The following is a 21,196-nucleotide window of genomic DNA, read 5'->3' as shown; positions in this document are numbered from 1 at the left end:
GTGAAAATTTTTGGTTTACCCTCTGTTAATTTCATTTTTTTTTACATGAACCGGCTACTTTAGGCTGTATCAGGCACTTATAATGTACTTAAACACATTTCTTTATCATTTGGTTTGTGCAGGAGTGTGTTTTGCGGGGGTTGCTGACCGGAGGTCTTTATGTTTTATCATTTTTGTCAGGTATGTTGTATTTTGTTTTAATGATTTAATGTATGCCCTTTTGTTCCGGATTTCTGCGGAAGAGAACAATAAATGGAGTTTGCCTCCAAGGACACTTGTGCGGGTCTTGTCATTAAAAAAAAAAAAAGAGAGAGAACACAACGCAGAGTCCGACACCACCGGTTACACACATACATTTGTTCTTTGTTTCTTCCTACTGCATTTAGGACATAAAGTGTTGTTACAGTTGTTCTGAATGTCAAAAACACTAAACCTCATTCTCTGACTCAACTACTCCCAGCAGCACACACTCATTTATCACATCAGTCACTCTTTGGCACAACTGTAACCCATAAAGACCCAGTGGTATTTTTATGGCAGACTTTTCTCTATATTTAACCTTTCTAAAGTGATTTATCACCATTTATTATAAAGTTATCCTCCATATTTTGCATTTTTTAGTGAAAATCAGGTATTTTCCCACATTTCATTCACTGATCGTGTAGATGTTCATAGAAACTCAGATTACAGTTGACAGTTATTATATCAGAAACAGAGAAAACTGAAGAAAAAGGGACTTTTTCAGTCCAGTCTCTTATTAACTGAACAGAAACCCAGTGTGTCCATCCACTGTCATTGATCCAACTCCATGGGTTTGAAAGGTGAATCAATGTTGTAGAAGATGACGGTGTTTCCATGGTAACTACAGAGCCTCTGAACGTCCAAATGGGTCATATCTGACGACCATGAAAAGATGAAGAACTGTATTTTACACCAATTATTTACATGCATTGATAGGATTAGTGGATCAGCAGGTATTAAACAGTTTAGATCAGTAGATGGTTTTGGTCGCTGGATGTTTTGGTCTTTAAACTGATTCTCACACTTAGACACAATTTTCACACCTGTAACAGATTTTTGCACAACTCTACACACATTCTCGCTCTCTTAAACAGATTTCTCACTGTGACGCCCATGAGCTGTAAAATGGTGAAAACAGGAGGCAGACGTTGAACACACTTACAGCACAGTTGTCAACCAGTGAACACAACCACCCAACATCTAACACACTTATTGTAAATGATGTGATGGAGCCAACAGCACATGGTATCATAGTTCAGAGTACACCGGACGCCGACAGTGGATGGAAACAACCTGAGAACCAGAGGACTGAGTGTGCGCTGTGGTTTGGGACCGTGTCCACATGCAGGAGCGGTTCAATATCAGCCACACTTTCAGAAACGTTTACCTTCCTCCATACAGGCCTTTCCTGAACCCAATAGGACACAGGTGTCAAACATGTGGTCTGGGGTCCAAATCCAGCCCGCCAAAGGGTCCAGTTTGGCCCCTGGGATGAATTTGTGAAATGCAAAAATTACACTGAAGATATTAATCATTTTAGTTCAGGTTCCACATACAGACCAATTTAATCTCCAGTGGGTCAGATCAGTCAAATACTGTCATAATAACCTAGAAATGATCCCAACTCCAATTTTTTCTCTTTGCAAATGTAAACATTTTCATGTCATTTTACTGTATTTACACTAAAACAAAGTAACATTTCACAAAAACACGAATAACCTCAATAAATATGAACATTTTGAAATGTCTGAAGTGTAATTGTACCAATATTCTGCCTCTTATTAAATGTTTTGTGTATTTGTAGATCCACTGTGGTCTGTACGTTGTAGTTTACATGTGTAAATGATAAACTGAGACAGAATATTGTTAAAATTACACTTAGTTTTCTTAAGAAATGTCAGTTTGTTCATGTTATTCATGTTGTTTTAAAGGATAGTTGGTAGATGTAAACATTTTCATCACATAATTTTACTTTTTTTGCTCTAAAACATAGAAGAAAGTTGGAGTTGACATTATTTCTATATTATCATGTTATTCTTTCACTGCTCCGGCCCACTGCAGATCAGATTTAGAACATGAGTTTGACACCTGTGCAACAGGAGACTGTTTGTGTGCATGGCAGTGGAAGGTCCACCACCCAAACCCATACACAGGGAACATCTGCTGGAACCAGTGGAGGTGGTCTGTGCTGATGGAAGAGTGGAGTGTTGTTCAGGCCGGATCTGACACCATTACCCACAAAGACCTGGTCTGGGATGTGGAGGAAGTCCTCAAAGACCTGACGCTGAGGCAGAAGGAATCTGTCATCGGTGGGATCTGAAGATCGACAAGATTTTGAGTGTTTTACAGTAATGTGCTTTTCTCTTACACTGCAAAAATCAAAATCTTACCAAAATAATTTTCACTTGTTCCACTGGCAGATTTTTTTTTGCTTGAATCAAGCAAAAAAAAAAAAAAAAAAATCTGCCAATGGAACAAGTGACAATTATCTTGATACCATTTCTTGAAATCAGATTTTCCAGAACTGTTGTCTAAAAACAAGTTCTTCTATCTGAGTGAAAAGTTCCTCTTTAGGTGATTCTGTCTGATTTTAAATGAGATGAGAAAAATACACTTGGTAAGATTTAGATTTTTGCAGTGCACAGTTTTCTTTGGTCTTTTCAGAAATGCTAAATGTGTTTACAATATGTAATAAACATTCTGTTGTGCATCAGCTGGATGAAGTGTTTTCCATTTTGCTTTTCGGGAAAAACTAGTCCATACGTTCATCTGCAGTGGGCTCCATTATTAGAACAGTGTGTTTACAGGTCGACCGAAAAAATCCATTAGACAACTGCAGTCATTCAGAACTCTGCTGTTAGAGCCCTGACTAAGGCCAGAAAAGTGGACCACATTAGTCCAGCTCTGAGGTCCTTCCACTGGACCACATTAGACCAACTCTGAGGTCCTTCCACTGGACCACAGTAGTCCAGCTCTGAGGTCCTTCCACTGGACCACATTAGTCCAGCTCTGAGGTCCTTCCACTGGACCACATTAGACTAACTCTGAGGTCCTCCCACTGGACCACATTAGTCCAGCTCTGAGGTCCTTCCACTGGACCACAGTAGTCCAGCTCTGAGGTCCTTCCACTGGACCACATTAGACCAACTCTGAGGTCCTTCCACTGGACCACAGTAGTCCACCTCTGAGCTCCTCCCACTGGACCACAGTAGTCCAGCTCTGAGCTCCTCCCACTGGTTGCCTGTCCGTCAGAGGACAGACTTTCCAGTTCTGTTGCTGGTCCATAAAGCTCTGAATGGTTTAGGACCAAAATCCATCAGTGACCTCCTGACCCAGTATGAACCTCCCAGACTCCTCAGCTCATCTGGATCCAGTCCTCCTGACCCAGTATGAACCCCCCAGACCCCTCAGGTCATCTGGATCTGGTCTGTTGTCAGTTCCAGAGTCAGAACCAGACACGTTCAGCTTCTCTGCTCCACGTGTGTGGAATAAACTCCAGAAAACCTCAGATCAGCTGAAACCCTCAGTTTATTTAAATCCAGGTTCCAGACCCACCTGTTCTCAGCTGCATTTGAACAGAGTTTGGATTCTTTGAAGCTTAAAGTTTTTATCTGTTTTATCTATGTATCTGATTTTTGTTTGTTTGTTTGTTTGTTTCTCTCATGCCTGTACTTTTTTTTGCTTCTGCTGTAATACTTTTAATGTTTTATGTAAAGCACTTTGAGTTGTCTTGTACATGAAATGTGCTACAGAAATAAACCTGCCTTGCTCTGTAGTGTCTGCATGTTGCCTGGCTGTGTGTGCGTGTGTGTGTGTGTGTGTGTGTGTGTGTGTGTGTGATCTGAAAGCGGTGTTTGCTTTTGAGTGCAGGTAAAACAGTTTTGAGGCATTTGTTTGCAAGAACAGTGATGGATTCATGAATTCTGGCTTTTGTGTTTACAGTTTTCAGAAAAGGGGCGGAGCTTTGTAAAAATGTGTCTGAGTGATTGTGATAACCTGTGACTGGATCATAGAGAAAAGCCATCATTACTTGACGTTCTGCTGTGAGTGAGTCATTGTTGATTATTGTAGTACACTGAAAGGTGAGTTCATATTTTGTTTCTGTTTTTTGTTTTTTTTTCTGCTTCTTTTTCTCCATTAAAGCAGTCGAATCACTCATTTTGCTGTGACTATAGTGTCACTTTGGGTTCCCACAGGGGGAAGTCCCAGATCAGGCAGTACCTTCATACACAAATGAGCTTCCATGTTGAAACACATTCAGTTTCTCTGCGCTCAAACTGAGGACTCTGACACAACTACTTCATCTCACCAGGTGAGTGATCCCTCCACAGAGAAGTCATGACAACATAAGGATAAATATGTCTGTCAGAATGTACAGGGCAGCTGGAGGCAGTGGGATGCTTAGGCCAGTCTGATTATTATTAACAGATACGGGAGGAAAACTGGAAACATGCACTTTCCTCCTGTTTACCTCCACACATACACACTGGAACACACAGTTTGGGTCAGATAAATCATGAAGTCAGATTATTTTATTAGAATACAGTCGAATCAGTCCTAAAGTGGTAAAACTGGTACATGCAAAAAACAAACAAACAAACAAAAGCTTCAGAATAATGTTATGATTGATGTGGAAATGAGCACTTGTGTTTTGGATATTACACATCGTTGGCCTCGTACCAGATTTCAATATCTGCGTAACTTTACTCTCCTAACACTGCTGCTTCATTTTGCATCATTGGCTATGAAATGAAAAAAAGTATGACTTTAACCCTTTCATGCACAGTGGTCACTCCAGTGGTCACTCCAGTGGTCAGTTCTCCTCCAGCTGTTCTCTTGTATATTCATGGGTTTGGTTGTTTTAGTTCCAGATCAGCTGACACAGTTCTGCATCATCCATTAAACTGACATTCAGACCATTACTGTAACTTTCCTGTTCTTAATAAACCTGATCTGCAGTGGCATGTTAGAGCGTAAATAGATTGCTAATTGTTACTAGACTGTAATTACCAGTTTTCTTACACAAAATGCTTTTTTTTGGGCATATTATCTCCATGAAGTGAGTAAGAACTAGTATTAGAGTGTGTTAATATGTGAGGAAACATCAGATTATTTCATAGTTTTTACACAGTGGGTCACTTTCTGATACTGCCTTTTAAATACATGTTTCTTTGCTTCAAGGAAATTAACCCTTTCATGCATGAATTATGAGAGCCTTAATCAAGATTCTTTTTTTTCCTGAGTGTTTTTATTCCTCTTTAGGCATGAAAAAAAAAGTGACTGAAATATTTTTATGAACCTATTTTTCATGGAGTTACAAAAATATCCACTCAGCTGGACACCATGCGTTTAATTTTAGAAGCAAAGAAACATGTATTTGCTGTCATACTGTGTGAAAACTATGATTTTTTTTTTATTTTTAATGCTGCTAATCTGATGTTTTCTCACATTTTAACATACTATAATACTAGCTATTACTCAGATAATATGCAAAAAAACAACTTTTTGCTTTAAAAGAAACTGTTCATTACAGTCTAATTGGTTTACACTCAAATATGTTAATGCAGATCAGGACAGTTACACTAATGGTATGAACTGTAGTGTATGGGATGATGCATAAGTGTCCACTGTGTTGGCTGATATGGAAGTAAAACAACAAACCCATGAATATACAAGAGAACAGCTGGAGATTAGCTGACCACTGGAGTGACCACTGTGCATGACAGGGTAAATGACAATTATACTATGAGGCTCAGGATATCTGAATTACATATGAATGAACATGTTGGAAAAAATAACAAAACATACACTTTTTTGAGAAAATGTAAAATGTCTTGTGTTTGTCTTCTGTGCAGAAAAATATTTGTAAAAAGTAATATAGTTCCAAAACTGTGTATTATTTACTGTGTTGCATTACCAAACAGCACTCTGCAAGAAAACAGTGTTTTTAGTTTTCTCCACAAAGTGCATTTTTAGATCATTTTTTTTGCCCCTGACCTTGGATGTGATCTGAAAGGTGTTGTGAGTAGGACACTCAGGAGTGTCACAAATCTACTCAAAGCTCAAAACAAATCAAGTTTAAAAAAAAGACTTGTGAAAGCAGTGGAGGGCGGAGGACGTTCAGATGTGTGTTTCTGTCACAGTCCAGTGACTGTGTGTTCAATGGAGCAGAAACGACTGTGTTTGAGAACAGATCGCTATCATGATAGCATAACTGCCGAACTCATCCACTATATCAGGGCTGTCAAACATGTGGCCCGGGGGCCAAAACCGGCCCGCCAAAGGGTCCAGTCCGGCCCATGGGATGAATTACTGAAATAAAAAAATTACACTGAAGATATTAACAATCAAGGATGTCAAAATAAATTTAGTTCAATTCCATCTAAAGTGGGTCAGACCAGTAAAATACTATCATAATAAACTATAAATAATGAAAACTACATATTTTTCTCTTTGTTTTAGTGTTAAAAAAAAAAAAGTAAAATTACACAAAAATGTTAACATTTACAGACTAGCCTTTTACAAAAAATGTGAAAAACCTAAACAAATATGAACAATCTGAAATGTCTTCAGAGATTTAAGAGTAATTGTACCAATACTCTGTCTGTTATTAAATGTTTTGTGTATTTGTAGATCCACTGGGATCTGTACGTTGTAATGAACATGTGAAAATGAGAAGCTGAGGCCAAATAATGGCATAAATTGTTAAAATTACACTTTTTTTCTTAATAAATTTCCTTTTGGTCATGGTTGTTCATGTTTTTCCACATTTTTTTAAAGGATGCAAAAATTTTGATTATATAATTTTCCTTTTTTCACTCTAAAACATAGAAATTAGACATACAAATTTGGTAATTGATATTATTTTTTGTATAATTGTGTTATTATTTTAATCATCTGGCCCACTGCAGGTCAGATTGGGCTGTATGTGGAACTGAACTAACATGAGTTTGACAGCCCTGCTTTATAACTTTTTAACGACTAAATCAAAAATCAATAATTCAGGCGACATACAGTTCTTCATCTTTTCATGGTCATCAGATTTGACCCATTTGGACGTTCAGAGGCTCCGTAGTGAATGTGGAAACACGTCATGTCATGTTCTCCAACACTGACTCACCAGTCAAACCCATGCAGTTGGATCAGTGACAGTGGATGGACACACTGGGTTTGTGTTCAGATAATGACAGGACTGAAAAAGGCATTTTCTCTTCATTTTTGTTCTTGATACAGTACTCTGAACTTTTATAGACATCTACACAAGTAAATATAGAAACACACCTGCTTTTCACAAAAAGTACAAAATACAGGGGATAAATGATAATCAGCCACTCAGGGAAGGTCAGATGTATAAAGAAACTCAAGTGGAAATCAGCTCAGAAATAGTTGTAGGTCTTTAAGGGTGGATCTGCCCAGGTTTTCAGTGGGTGATCATCCATGTTTATAAAACCAGGATCCAGGAAACGTCTGCTTCTTCAGGACCAAAGATGACCTGGGGATCAACAATTTGCCCTCAGCTGCAGGAAAAAATCCTCATTAAGGTTGTTGAAAGAAAGACAGATGTGAATATTTCCCCTCCAGAGTAAGTCAGAGAATAATGAAAAGACTGAGGGAAGGCAAACCGCACAGTTCAGCCAGAGCTGAAGAAGCCTGTTGTCCACAAACGTCATCTGTGTCTCATGGCTCGGAGGCGTCTGTGACAGACCATCACACAGTGGACACATGTCATGCACTTCATCACACATGGCTCTCAGCCTTTTTGGAAAGCTGTGCAGGCCAGACGGACAGGAAGAGATGAAAATGTACCAATTAACTGAAGATGACCAGGCAGAATATTACATATACTGTCATCATGCTGTCAATTAAAGTCATTTCACTACTGTATACTATAGTACAGTACAGTACAGCATAGTACAGTATAGTATAGTATAGTATAGTATAGTGTACAGTAGTAAAGTATAATATAGTATAGTATGGTAGAGTACAGTACAGTACAATATAGTGTAGTAGAGTGCAGTATAGTATAGTATAGTATAGTATAGTATAGTATAGTATAGTATAGTATAGTATAGTATAGTATAGTATAGTATAGCATGGTATAGTATTTGATGTTTTTTTGGTTTGATGTCTTTGTTTGATGATATGTGTATCTGAAATCCTGCTCTGTTCTGGAGCACTGATGATGACAAGATGAAATGGTTGCTTAGTTCTAATGTATATAAATTAGCATTATTCGTTTGTAAAACCTGGAAAAAGCGGCAGATGTGTTTGTTTAAATAGGTCAGTATTTTGTTTTGTTCATATCTATTGTGCCTATTGTCTGGTGTTTGATTTTTGGTGTGTATTTTTGGTGTCTTATAAGCCCATGTAAGGGCTGGGCATGTTTTTTATGCAAGACACAATAATACATTCATTCATTCAGTATAGTACAGCACAGTGTAGTATAGTATAGAGTCATGTAGTGTAGTATAGTATAGTACAGCACAGCACAGTGTAGTATAGTATAGTATAGTATAGTATAGCATAGTATAGTATAGTATAGCATAGCATAGCATAGCATAGCATAGTATAGTATAGTGTAGTGTGGTATAGTATAGCAGAGCATGGTATAGTATAGTATAGTATAGTATAGTATAGTATAGTGTAGTGTAGTATAGTATAGTATAGTATAGTATAGTGTAGTGTAGTATAGTATAGCAGAGCATAGCATAATATATACTGAACAAAAATATAAACGCACCACTTTTGTTTTTGCTCCCATTTGTCATGAGCTGAACTCAAAGATCTAAAACTTTTTCTGTGTACACACAAGGTTTATTTCTCTCAAATATTGTTCACAAATCTGTCTAAATTTGTGTTAGTGAACACTTCTTCTTTGCTGAGATAATCCATCCACCTCACAGGTGTGGCATATCAAGATGCTGATTAGACAGCATGATTTTTGCACAGGTGTGCCTTAGGCTGGCCACAATAAAAGGCCACTCCAAAATGTGCAGTTTTATCACACAGCACAATACCACAGATGTCACAAGTTTTGAGGGAATATGCACTGGTCATGCTGACTTCAGGAATCTCCACCAGAGCTTTTGCCTGTGAATTGAATGTTCATTTCTCTACCATAAGCCATCTCCAAAGCTGTTTCAGAGAATTTATGAAGAAGACTGTGCGAGGAAAATGGTGGTCACACCAAATACTGACTGGTTTTCTGACCCCCCTGGACCACCCAATACAGTAAAACTGCACATTTTAGAGTGGCCTTTTATTGTGGCCAGCCTAAGGCACACCTGTGCAATAATCCTGCTGTCTAATCAGCATCTGGATCTGCCACAGCTGTGAGGTGGATGGATTATCTCAGCAAAGGACAAAGGAGAAGTGCTCACTAACACAGATTTAGATAAATTTATGAACAATATTTGAGAAAAATAGGCCTTTTGTGTACATAGAAAAAGTTTTAGATCTTTGCGTTCAGCTCATGACAAATGGGAGCAAAAACAAAAGTTGTGCGTTTATATTTTTGTTCAGTATAGTATGGTGTAGTATGGTATAGTATAGTAGAGGAGAGCATAGCATAGTGTAGTGTGGTATAGTATAGTATAGTATAGTATAGTAGAGCATAGCATAGTATAGTGTGGTATGGTATGGTATGGCATAGTATAGCATAGCATAGCATAGCATAGCATAGTATAGTATAGTATAGTAGACCATAGCATAGTATAGTATAGTGTAGTGTGGTATGGTATGGCATAGTATAGTATAACATAGTATAGTATAGTATAGTATAGTATAGTATAGTATAGTATAGTATAGTATAGTGTGGTATGGTATGGTATGGCATAGTATAGCATAGCATAGCATAGCATAGCATAGTATAGTATAGTATAGTAGACCATAGCATAGTATAGTATAGTGTAGTGTGGTATGGTATGGTATAGTATAGTATAGCATAGCATAGTATAGTATAGTATAGCATAGTATAGTGTGGTATAGTATAGTATAGTATAGCATAGCATAGCATAGCATAGCATAGTATAGCATAGTATAGTATAGTATAGCATAGCATAGCATAGTATAGTATAGCATAGTATAGTGTGGTATAGTATGGTATAGTATAGCATAGCATAGTATAGTATAGCGTAGTATAGTGTAGTATAGTATAGTATAGTATAGCATAGTATAGCATAGTATAGTATAGTATAGTGTAGTGTGGTATAGTATAGTATAGTATAGTATACAGGGTGGGGAAGCCAAATGTACACTGAACATTTAGTTGTTTTTTCTCAGCAGACACTACGTCAGTTGTTTTGAACCCAAACATATACTGATGTCATAATCATACCTAACACTATTATCCATACCTTTTCACAAAACTTTTGCCCATATGAGTAATCAGGAAAGCAAACGTCAAAGAGTGTGTGATTTGCTGAATGCACTCGTCACACCAAAGGAGATTTCCAAAATAGTTGGAGTGTCCATAAAGACTGTTTATAATGGAAAGAAGAGAATGACTATGAGCAAAACTATTACCAGAAAGTCTGGAAGATACTATTAAAGAAGAATGGGAGAAGTTGTCACCCCAATATTTGAGGAACACTTGCACAAGTTTCAGGAAGCGTGTGAAGGCAGTTATTGAGAAAGAAGGAGGACACATAGAATAAAAACATTTTCTATTATGGACATTTTCTTGTGGCAAATAAATTCTCATGACTTTCAATAAACTAATTGGTCATACACTGTCTTTCAATCCCTGCCTCCAAATATTGTACATTTTGCTTCCCACCCTGTAGTATAGTCTATCTATCTATCTATCTATCTATCTATCTATCTATCTATCTATCTATCTATCTATCTATCTATCTATCTATCTATCTATCTATCTATCTATCTATCTATCTATCTATCTATCTATCTATCTATCTATCTATCTATCTATCACTCATCAGAATCCCTCCTTCAGTCGGAGGTGGATGTTCTGTGTGATGCTCATCTATGACACAGATGCTTTGGTTTATTCGTAGGCTATCTTTGCAGTTAACTAGAACATCTTTTTACTTTTAAATAATTATGTTTTGTGGAACAAGTTGCATAACATTTTTAATCAATTCTAACATTTTCTTTCTTGGAGTGTACTACAGTGGCTGTACTACTACTGCAGCTGTCAGTACCAGTAACAGAAGCCTAATGCAGTCCTGTATTCCTGTATTTCAGCCACATGTGCACACAGAGCTGCATTTCCACACACTTATGGCTTTGTTCCACGCCTGTCTTTGTGTGTTTGCATGTGTGGTTTTGTGTCTGTGTGTGGTTCATCAGTGTGAGGGTCACCAGGGCTGATGGGGAAAAGCTGTCCTGCAGGTCTGTACTGGGACACTTTGGTCAAAAGCTGTGTGGACTGTCGAATGGTGTGTCAGCATCCACATGTGGTCAGCAGGTGCATCAGCCACTGTGGTGAGTACACCCATGAAGACACATGCATGCAGATGGTAGAGCTGAGCAAATACACAACAGCAGAGTCACCCAGCCTGTTCTCCTAATGCATTTACTTTTCAGACTTTTTTTTGTATTTGTATTTTTAGTTTTTATTAATATCTGGAAGGATAAGTTATAAATGGGTATTATCATATTAGTGTATATAGGAAAAAGGATGTGTGATATTATTATTATTATTATTATTATTATATTGATATTCATACAAAATATTGGGGGTAGGAGTACATATGTTTTTATTTCTTTCTACTCCTTTTCGAGCATGTATAATTCTATTTCATTTGTTTTATTTTTATTATTATTATTATTATTATTATTATTATTATTATTATTACTATTATTATTTATTTATTATTTTTTGTGGTTTGTTTGCTTATCAGTCATTAATGTACCTGTACTTATATTTTGCTGGTTGATTTTTGCTTTTATTTCAATGTGTACTTGTTCGAAATAACGATTTTATTCGTTCATTCATACATGAATTATGAAAAAAGTATCAACATTTTTTTAGATTGATTTTATGACTGAAAATTAGACTAAAGTTGAAAAGTATTTAGAATTTTTTTTTTCATGTGGTTTTATTAAGAAGATATTTTAGTGTCTACATATGTAGACACCATGCATCAAAGGGGTAGAAATGTTAAATATCAATAAATTGCCTTGGACAAAAAAATGCAACATTATGAGAGTTTCACATGGAACTAAAACAACTAAACCCATGAACATACAAGAGAACAGCTGGAGAATATGTGTCCACTGGAGTGACCACTGTGCATGAAAGGGTTAAACATGAGTCACAGTCTATGATTTCCTCTTTGATTTCCTGACATGATCACACATGAACCTGTATCTAGTTCAGCTGTGATCAGACTGTTGGATGACCCGTAGAATGAACTCATGTGTGACTGACACTAATACTAAATCTATATTTACTGTGGGGCTGATCCACGTCAGCCCTGTGAGAACAGTGTCACCCACAGTATCGTCCACTTTCTGCTCAAACAGTCTGAGTTCGTCTCTTTTCTCCTTCCGTCTGTTTCGTCCTCTGCTTCGCGTCCACCTTGACGTCATCATCTGATCCTGCAGACAGAGGAATCCCAGAGGGAATCCCACCTGCAGACCCCGTTTATACTAATTTGCATATTTAAACATGGGCGTGGAGAGGGAGGAGTCAGGTACTCCAACATATGCGCTCAGTTCCAGCTGACTGGGATGAATAAAGGAAGTGTACGTGGATTCAGGCGTACGCTCACTTTTATTCATCTGGATTTTTTTGTGCGTTCGGACTTTTCTGGATTTGGGCGTACGCCAGGTTTCAGTATGAAATCCACACAAGTCTTTGTACCTGAGGCCCCTGGACTGTTCAGGTTCAGTTTTGCACTTTCGTCCTGCAGGACCGGAATGGAACCTTTGGTGGGGGGCCAGATGTAGCCCCTGGGCCGCATGTTTGACACCTGTGGTTCAGATGTTCCCTTCCTCCAGCACACCTGACGGTCATTATCAGGCTTCTGCAGAGCTGGGTGATAGGCTGATCATTTGAATCAGGTGTGATGGAAGGACACGTCTAAAACATGCAGGACAGTGACTCTCCAGGACCAGGGCTGGTGACCCCTGGCTTATGGTCGATACAGACTGCCCCCATGTGGTTTGGAGAATATTGCCTTTATAACCATTTGGAAAGTGAGCTTAACCCTTTCATGCATGGATTATACGAACCTTTTTTCAAGTTTTTTTTTTCCCTGTGTGTTTTTATTCCTCTTTAGGCATGAAAAAAAGAATGTGATTGAATTTTTTTTTTTTTAATGAATCAGTTTTTCATGGCGTTACAAAAATGTCCACTCAGCTGGACATCATGTGTTTAAACTATGTGTGTCATGAATGAAAGGGTTAATTCCCCCGATGGCTGTTAGTTTCTGCAGATTGTAAAGCGCTGCCTGGCTTCTACTACGATCCGCTGCTGAAGACATGTATGAGCTGTGCTGAGGTTTGTGGCAGACCTCCAGAACAGTGCACCGGCTACTGCCCCAGTGAGTAACAGCCCACTACTCTGCAGAAGACCTTCAGTTATTTACTTACTTCTGCGCTGTCTGTCTGTAATAAATCTGTATCTGAATAAATCTGTAATTTAACAGAATTTTCACTGTTTATTTGACAGATTTTTCCTGTATTTTTCAGATACAGGAAAATATCAATGAAATGACACAAACAGACTGTGATTTTACATGTCAAATGGAAAAGAACAGGAAAAAACTGTAACTGTGAATAACCAGAAAATTTCCATTTTTTAAAAGACTTTTTTTCTTTTTTCACAGAAAAATACAGTTCAAATATGTTTGGAAATGTATCATACTTTCACAAATATTTCTTTTCTATTTATGAGATTAAACTGTTAATTTAAAGTTTAATACTGTAAAAAAAAAAAAATAAATAAAACCAGATAAAATTACTGACAATTAACCATTAAAGAAGTATTAGTTCTGTCAGTTGAACCAGACTTGTTTGTTAATTGACAAATATCTTGTGTAATTACAGGAGGTTTCACAACAAAAATGTTGAATAAATATATTTTTGTGAATGTATAACATGTATAAGCACTGATAAACTGTCCAAATACAGTTTTTATCAGTGGATTGGACAACTGAGTCTCATAAAAAATTATATATATATATATATATATATATATATATATATATATATATATATATGTATATATATACATATATATATATATATATATATATATATATATATGTATGTATATATGTATATATATCCATCCATTCTGCTTATCCGGGGCTGGGTCGTGGGGGTAACAGTCTAACCAGGGATGCCCAGACTTCCCTCTCCTCAGACTCCGCCTCCAGCTCTTCCGGGGGGATCCCGAGGCGTTCCCAGGCCAGCCCACAGACATAGTCTCTCCAACGTGTCCTGGGTCTTCCCCGAGGTCTCCCCCCGGTGGGACATGCCCGGAACACCTCCCCAGGGAGGCGTCCAGGAGGATCTGAAACAGATGTCTGATCCACCTCAGCTGGCCCCTCTCGACGCGGAGGAGCAGCGGCTCTACTCCGAGCTCCTCCCTGGTGACTGAGCTCCTCCCCCTATCCCTAAGGGTGTGCCCAGCCACCCGACGGAGGAAACTCATTTCGACCGCTTGTATCCGGGATCTTGTCCTTTCGGTCCTGACCCAAAGCTCATGACCATAGGTGAGGGTAGGAACGTAGACTGACCGGTAAATTGAGAGCTTCGCCTCTCGGCTCAGCTCCTTCTTCACCACAACCGACCGATACAGCGACTGCATCACTGCAGACGCTGCACCAGTCTGTCTGTCAATCTCATGCTCCATCCTTCCCTCACTCGTGAACAAGACCCCGAGATACTTAAACTCCTCCACTTGGGGCAAAGACTCCCCACCGACCCGGAGAGGGAAGACCACCTTTTTCCGGTCGAGAACCATGGCCTCAGATTTGGAGGTGCTGATCCTCATCCTGCTCGCTTCACACTCGGCTGCAAACCGCCCCAGGGCACGCTGAAGGTCCAGGTTCGATGAGGCCAACAGGACAACATCATCTGCAAAAAGCAGAGATGAAATCCTGTGGTCCCCAAACCAGACCCCCTCCGGCCCCTGGCTGCGCCTAGAAATTCTGTCCATAAAAATTATGAACAGAACCGGTGATAAAGGGCAGCCCTGCTGGAGTCCCACATGCACCTGGAACAGGTCTGACTTACTGCCGGCAATGAGAACCAGGCTCCTGCTTTGGTCATACAAGGACCGGACTGCCCTTAGCAAAGGGCATATATATATATATATATATATATATATATATATATATATATATATATATTTATTTATTTATTTATTTATATATATAGGGAATTGGATTGTAATTGGATTGATTGAAATATATATATATATATATATATATATATATATATATATATATATATATATATATATATATATATATATATTTATATATATATATATAGGGAATTGGATTGTTTTAATACATGTAAATATTCTTTATTAAACATTAAAAAGTCAAAAAAAATATGCAAAATCTCATGTAAAGTTAGGGCAAAAAACTGTATTTTAATTATGGCAAATTACTGTATTTCTATGAGATGGTTATTTTCTGTTATTTTACAGTATTTTTTCAGTGCCCCTGCTGCTGGAATAATACCATTGTTTTATGTTTTTTTTTGTTCTTTTTTTTACAGTATAGAAGCACAAATGTTGTATTTAGGAGCTCCAGTTAAAACAAGGACAATGTTGACAAATCACAGTAAATCTACCACTCAACGTAGAACAGGGGTGTCCAACTCATGTTAGTTCAGGGGCCACATCCTCCCAGTATGATCTGAAGTGGGCCGGACTGGTAAAATGATAACATAATAATATATAAATCATGTAAATTCTAACATTTTCTCTTGGTTTTAGTGTGCAAAAAGTACAATTATATGATTACATTTACATCTACAAATGATCGATAAAAAAAATTGTAACATGAACAACTATGAAAAAACTGAAATTTATTGAGAAAAATTTGTAATTTTAACAATATTCTGCCTCAGTTTATCTTTTACACATATGCATTACAACTTGCAGATCACAGTGGCTCTACAAATACATATTCAAATTACACTTCTCTTAATACATTTCAGGTTAATCGTATTTTTTGTGAAAAGATTGTTTATAAATGTAAACAATGTCGTGATATTTTTCTTTTTTACACTAAAACAAAGAGAAGAATGTGGAGTTGTCATCATTTACGCTTATTATGATATATTATATTATATTATATTATATTATATTGTATTATATTATATTATATTATATTATATTATATATAGTATTTTACTGGTCCGACCCACTTGAGATTGATTTGGGCTGAATGTGGAACCTGAGCTAAAACGATTGTTAATATTTTCAGCGTAATTTTTGTATTTCAGCTAAAATTTCCTTAGGGGGTCAAATGAGTGTCCATTTTTGTAAAAAAAAAACAACAAAAAACATAGTTGTAATAAATGCATAGAAGTGTGTGTAAATAATGCTAATCCATTTGTGCACAGACTACTGATATTCTTTGACAGTGGAAGCTCTATTTTCATAAATATTGGATTTGGAACACCGTTTACACTAATGATCCCTGTGCAAAAACTAGGGTCACAATTATTTATTGGATAGTTCAGGGCTGTCAAACTCATTCTAGTTCAGTTCCACATTCAGCTAAATTTGATCTGCATTGGGCCGAACCAGTCAAATAATAATATAGAAATAATGTCAACTCCAAACTTTTCTCTATGTTTTAGAGCGAAACAAGTACATTTACATTATGAACAGGTTTACATCTACAAACTATCCTTTCAAAAGATGTGGATAACATGAACAAACAAGTAATTAATTAATAATTAATAAATGTAATTTTAACACTATTCTGCCTCAGTTTATCATTTCCACATGTTCATTATAACTTACAGATCACAGTGGATCTACAAACACACAAAACATTTAATAACAGACAGAATATTGTTAAAATTGTACTTACTTCTCTTCAGACATTTCAGGTTGTTCATATTTTTTGCAAAATTATACTTTGTTTTAGTGTAAATACATGAAAATATTTACATTTACAAAGAGAAAAATCTGGAGTTGTCATTATTTCTATGTTATTCTGATAGTATTTGACTGGTCTGACCCACTTGAGATTGAATTGTTCTGAATGTGGAACCTGAACTCAAAGGATTGTTCATATCTTAGTGTTATTTTTGCGTTTCACAAATTCATCCCAGGGCCGGATTGGACCCTTTGGCGGACCACATTTGGCCCCCGAGCCACATGTTTGACACCCCTGCTATAAGCAAATTTTAGCCAATTTCACAAATTCGTCCCACGAGTCGCATTGGACCCTTTGGCGGACCGTAGGGATGTAATGATATGAAAATATCATATCATGGTTATTGTGACCAAAATTATCATGGTTATCATTATTATGGTAGTATTGTTGAAATTGTGCTCAAAATGTTCAAAAAGTACTGATACACACACTGAAAGAATTTAACCAAGTTGTACTTTGAAAAAAACAACAACAAAAAAACCAAATAAAACAATTAGCACAATGTATTTTCTCTTGGCAGAAACATTCCAATATTAACCCTTAGTGGTCTGAGTCTATTTTGTCCGTTTTTCAGTCCTTTTGATTTGGCCTTTATATACTACATCAGTGGTTCTTAACCTGGGTTCGATCCAACCCTAGGGGTTCGGTGAGTCAGTCTCAGGGGTTCGGGCTAGGTCCGTGTATGTAAACAAACGGCTTCGGAGACTCTTTCTCTGATTGACATCCAATATACGCGGTGTATTGTTGTTGCTTATAGCACTCCAACACATCCAGAAGTGTTTATAATCTCTTCCACTCGTCTGACGATGAATTATTTGAGTATTTTCCACATTGTTGTTATGACTTTTGCTACTTCCTGTTAACCACGGAGGCAGCCATGTGTAGCGTCTGTTTACATTTTTCGGTCACCGCACTGGTCAGTTACAATCATGTGACGACCGACGCACCGTCGCGGATGGAGAAATCTTATTAAGCTAAAGCCGAGCTAGTGCCGTAATGAGGATGCTGCACATAAAAACGAAGAAAAGGAACAGACTTTGCTGTGAAAATGACATGAGAGTGGCACCTGCCAAGGTGAAGCCACGCATTTCTGAACTGGTCTGTCAAAGGCAACAGCAGAAGTCACACTGATCTGCAGTAAATATTCATTATTATTATTATTATTATAACCATTGCACTACATACCAAAGCATATTTGCACTCTCCTTTTTTAAACACTTTTTTTCTTTTATTCAAATTTATATGACTGTTTTACGTGAATGTGTATGTCTATGTGTATGTTTCTATGCTGCTGTTAACACTGTGAATTTCCCCATTGTGGGATCAATAAAGGAATATCTTATCTTATCTTATCTTATTGTAGCCTGATGGAAATTAGGTGATGGGTGTGTGTTAAAATGTTAAAAATGATAAATAGCATAAATACAATAAGTTCATTATTGGAATACAAAAATTAAAACCATTTCAGTGTGGTAGTATTAAAACAGGTCATGTCTTTGTGAAAAGGTATGGAATTTGTTGTGAGTTCATGCACTGTATTGGTTTTGTTCTTTGAACACAGTGATGTTAATGCACGGTTCATTTTGTGCACCAGTAAAACATATGCCTGTGTCTTGAATTTGGAAAAAAATCATATTTTATTTTTTAATAAAGAAGGGTTCGGTGAATGCACATATGAAACTGGTGGGGTTCAGTACCTCCAACAAGGTTAAGAACCACTGCACTATATAAACAAATGTTTACTATACCCATGTTTGGGATCTGTTTTTTTAGCACAACTTCATCTATCTCATCTGTCTATTATTTTTTTCACTGTAACCTACTATAAAAACATAAAAGGACAAAAAACACACACACAAAAAAAAATCAGATTTGAAAAATATATATAATTTATTGCATAAATAACACACAGATTTTTAACGAACCTTTTCAAAGACTTTAAAAGTGAATATTTGTTCCAAATATTAGGTATAGAAAATTAAAATTGTAATAAATTAATAAATATTTGACATAAAAGCAGATCTTTCCATAGGTGTTTTCTCCAGAAAAGTGCGTTAATCAAACACAGTTATCATGAGAATTAGAATTTAAACGGTAATACTAACCATCTGTGATTGTACCATGGTTTATAGTTATAGGTTTATAGTTATACTGGTAATCGTTACATCCCTAGCGGATCGGTTATGGCCCACGGGCCGTATGTTTGACACCCAAGACTTAGAAAGTTGTACCCTGTTATAAAATTAGAATGTCCAGCTGATGTATTTTTTAGGAATCTTGAATGAAACATTTACAGAGTGTTTTCCTTGTCTTCCGTCAGCACAACCGCTTCCTGTGACCACTAAAACGCTCCTGGTTAAAGCGAGCCCACAAACCCCTGGTCCAATGGGGCTGGTCGGCCTGACGGTGCTGGACTCCGCCCTCCCGCTCTACCTCCTCCTGGCTCTGTGTACTGTCCTGTTGCTGTCCAGTTTGTTTCTGGCTTTAGGAGTCTTTGTGAGGAGAACTACGTCGTCTAAATCCTCCAAAGCAGAGCCTGAAGTGGACACCAGTAACACAGAGGTAGTGGTCCAACTGGGCCAGGGGGTCAACCAACCAGGAAGAAGCACCAAAGGTGAGCGTGAATGTCTGGAATCCTGAATGACATACGAATGTGGGTAACACCGTACAACAAAAGAAACCGTATATGATCACAGATTTACAAAGGATTTAGAATGAGGTTATTAATTATATAACACATGATAATCACTGTAGTAAGATGATGTAACGCAGAAGAAAACAAAGACTATAATGTGCTGATAAGATAAGATAAGGTAAGATAAGATAAGACTTTTCAAGAGCAGCAACAAACAAGTGCAGAGAAAAAGGAAAAAGGCAGGTGGAAAAACCACAAATGAGTGAAAAATTAAACATTAACAGAAAAATAAGAACTATGGCATTTATATAGATATTTATAGAAATATAGAATTAGAATTCAAGTTAAAAATCAACATTACTCACTTCTGTTTTTTCAACATTTAGTGAATATCGGTAAAGTTTTGCACATATGTCCAGTGGATAAATGACTCCTGACTCTCTGGTGGGGGCAAACACAGCTGCCCTGGGGCACAGGGGTGACACTGGAGGCAAGGTGGGCACATGACCAGGACAGAGCGGGATTCGAACCGCCAACCCTCTGGTGACTGGATAACCCACTCAAATTAACTGATACAAATGCACACAAAACCAAAAGTGGACACTAAACAAAGTCCAGCCATCTGTCCAGTATCCGGTGCTTATCTGGACCTGGGTCACAGGGGCTGGGCCCACATACACGTTTAGAATGAACCCCCCCCTCAGCAGCAGCTCCCCTGGGGGAGCACTGAGGCCTTTCAGCCCAGGGTGTGTTGGGTTAGGCCCCGGTTCTCCTCCTGGGTGGACATACAGGACACGCCCACCGGGGGGGCATCCTGACCCGGGGTCTGACCCCCCAAAACTAACTCCACTCACTGAGTCTGTTTCCATGACCATTACAGTCTGATAACTGGGAATAATTAAATAAGTGGAATAATCAGATCTGATGCGTTTACTTGTATTTAAGAAATGCGATAATCGTAAACTCCAGTTTAGACGCTCCAGTCCATGATCAGAGTTCTGTCAGAGTTCGTACGTACATAGTGGTGGTAGAATCAAACTTTCTGTTATCGTCTTCAACTCATGTTTGACTACATAACTTCCATTTTCTATCATTTTAATAGTTTTTCCACATGTTCAGATGGAACTGAACTAAATAAATCAGATTTAACCTGTATACATGCAGGTGCGCTAATCTGATTTATTATAATCAGATTACTGCTGTAATCTGATCAAACAGATCAGATTAGACTGTTTACAGGATCAATAATAATCTGATCACTCCACAAATCAGAAAATGATCAGAGTATTAGTGTGGATGTAAACAGACTCAATGTGGAGAAAAACAGGCTGAGCTCTATATACAGGATATTTACAGTGTATGTATATATATGTATATATATATATATATATATATATATATATATATATATATATATATATATATATATATATATATATAT

At 37.4% G+C, this 21,196-nt stretch overlaps 1 protein-coding gene across 1 annotated transcript in view; it reads left to right on the top strand.

Annotated features, from left to right (window-relative positions):
* Positions 1–4,281: 4,281 nt before the first annotated feature.
* tnfrsf13b (TNF receptor superfamily member 13B) overlaps positions 4,282–21,196 on the top strand; it is a 25,732-nt gene continuing 8,817 nt past the window's right edge. Inside the window, exons 1-4 of the mRNA XM_030122025.1 lie at positions 4,282–4,333; positions 11,332–11,466; positions 13,416–13,532; positions 19,441–19,734. Of these exons, the coding sequence (XP_029977885.1) occupies positions 11,352–11,466; positions 13,416–13,532; positions 19,441–19,734 (526 nt within the window). The 5' untranslated portion in view covers positions 4,282–4,333; positions 11,332–11,351. The remainder of the gene's footprint in view (positions 4,334–11,331; positions 11,467–13,415; positions 13,533–19,440; positions 19,735–21,196) is intronic.

The sequence above is a fragment of the Sphaeramia orbicularis genome, chromosome 19, assembly GCF_902148855.1.
Source record: "Sphaeramia orbicularis chromosome 19, fSphaOr1.1, whole genome shotgun sequence".
NCBI classification, from domain to species: domain Eukaryota; kingdom Metazoa; phylum Chordata; class Actinopteri; order Kurtiformes; family Apogonidae; genus Sphaeramia; species Sphaeramia orbicularis.
The sequence above is the reverse complement of the archived record's forward strand: the minus strand, read 5'-3'. Positions and strand labels throughout refer to the sequence as shown.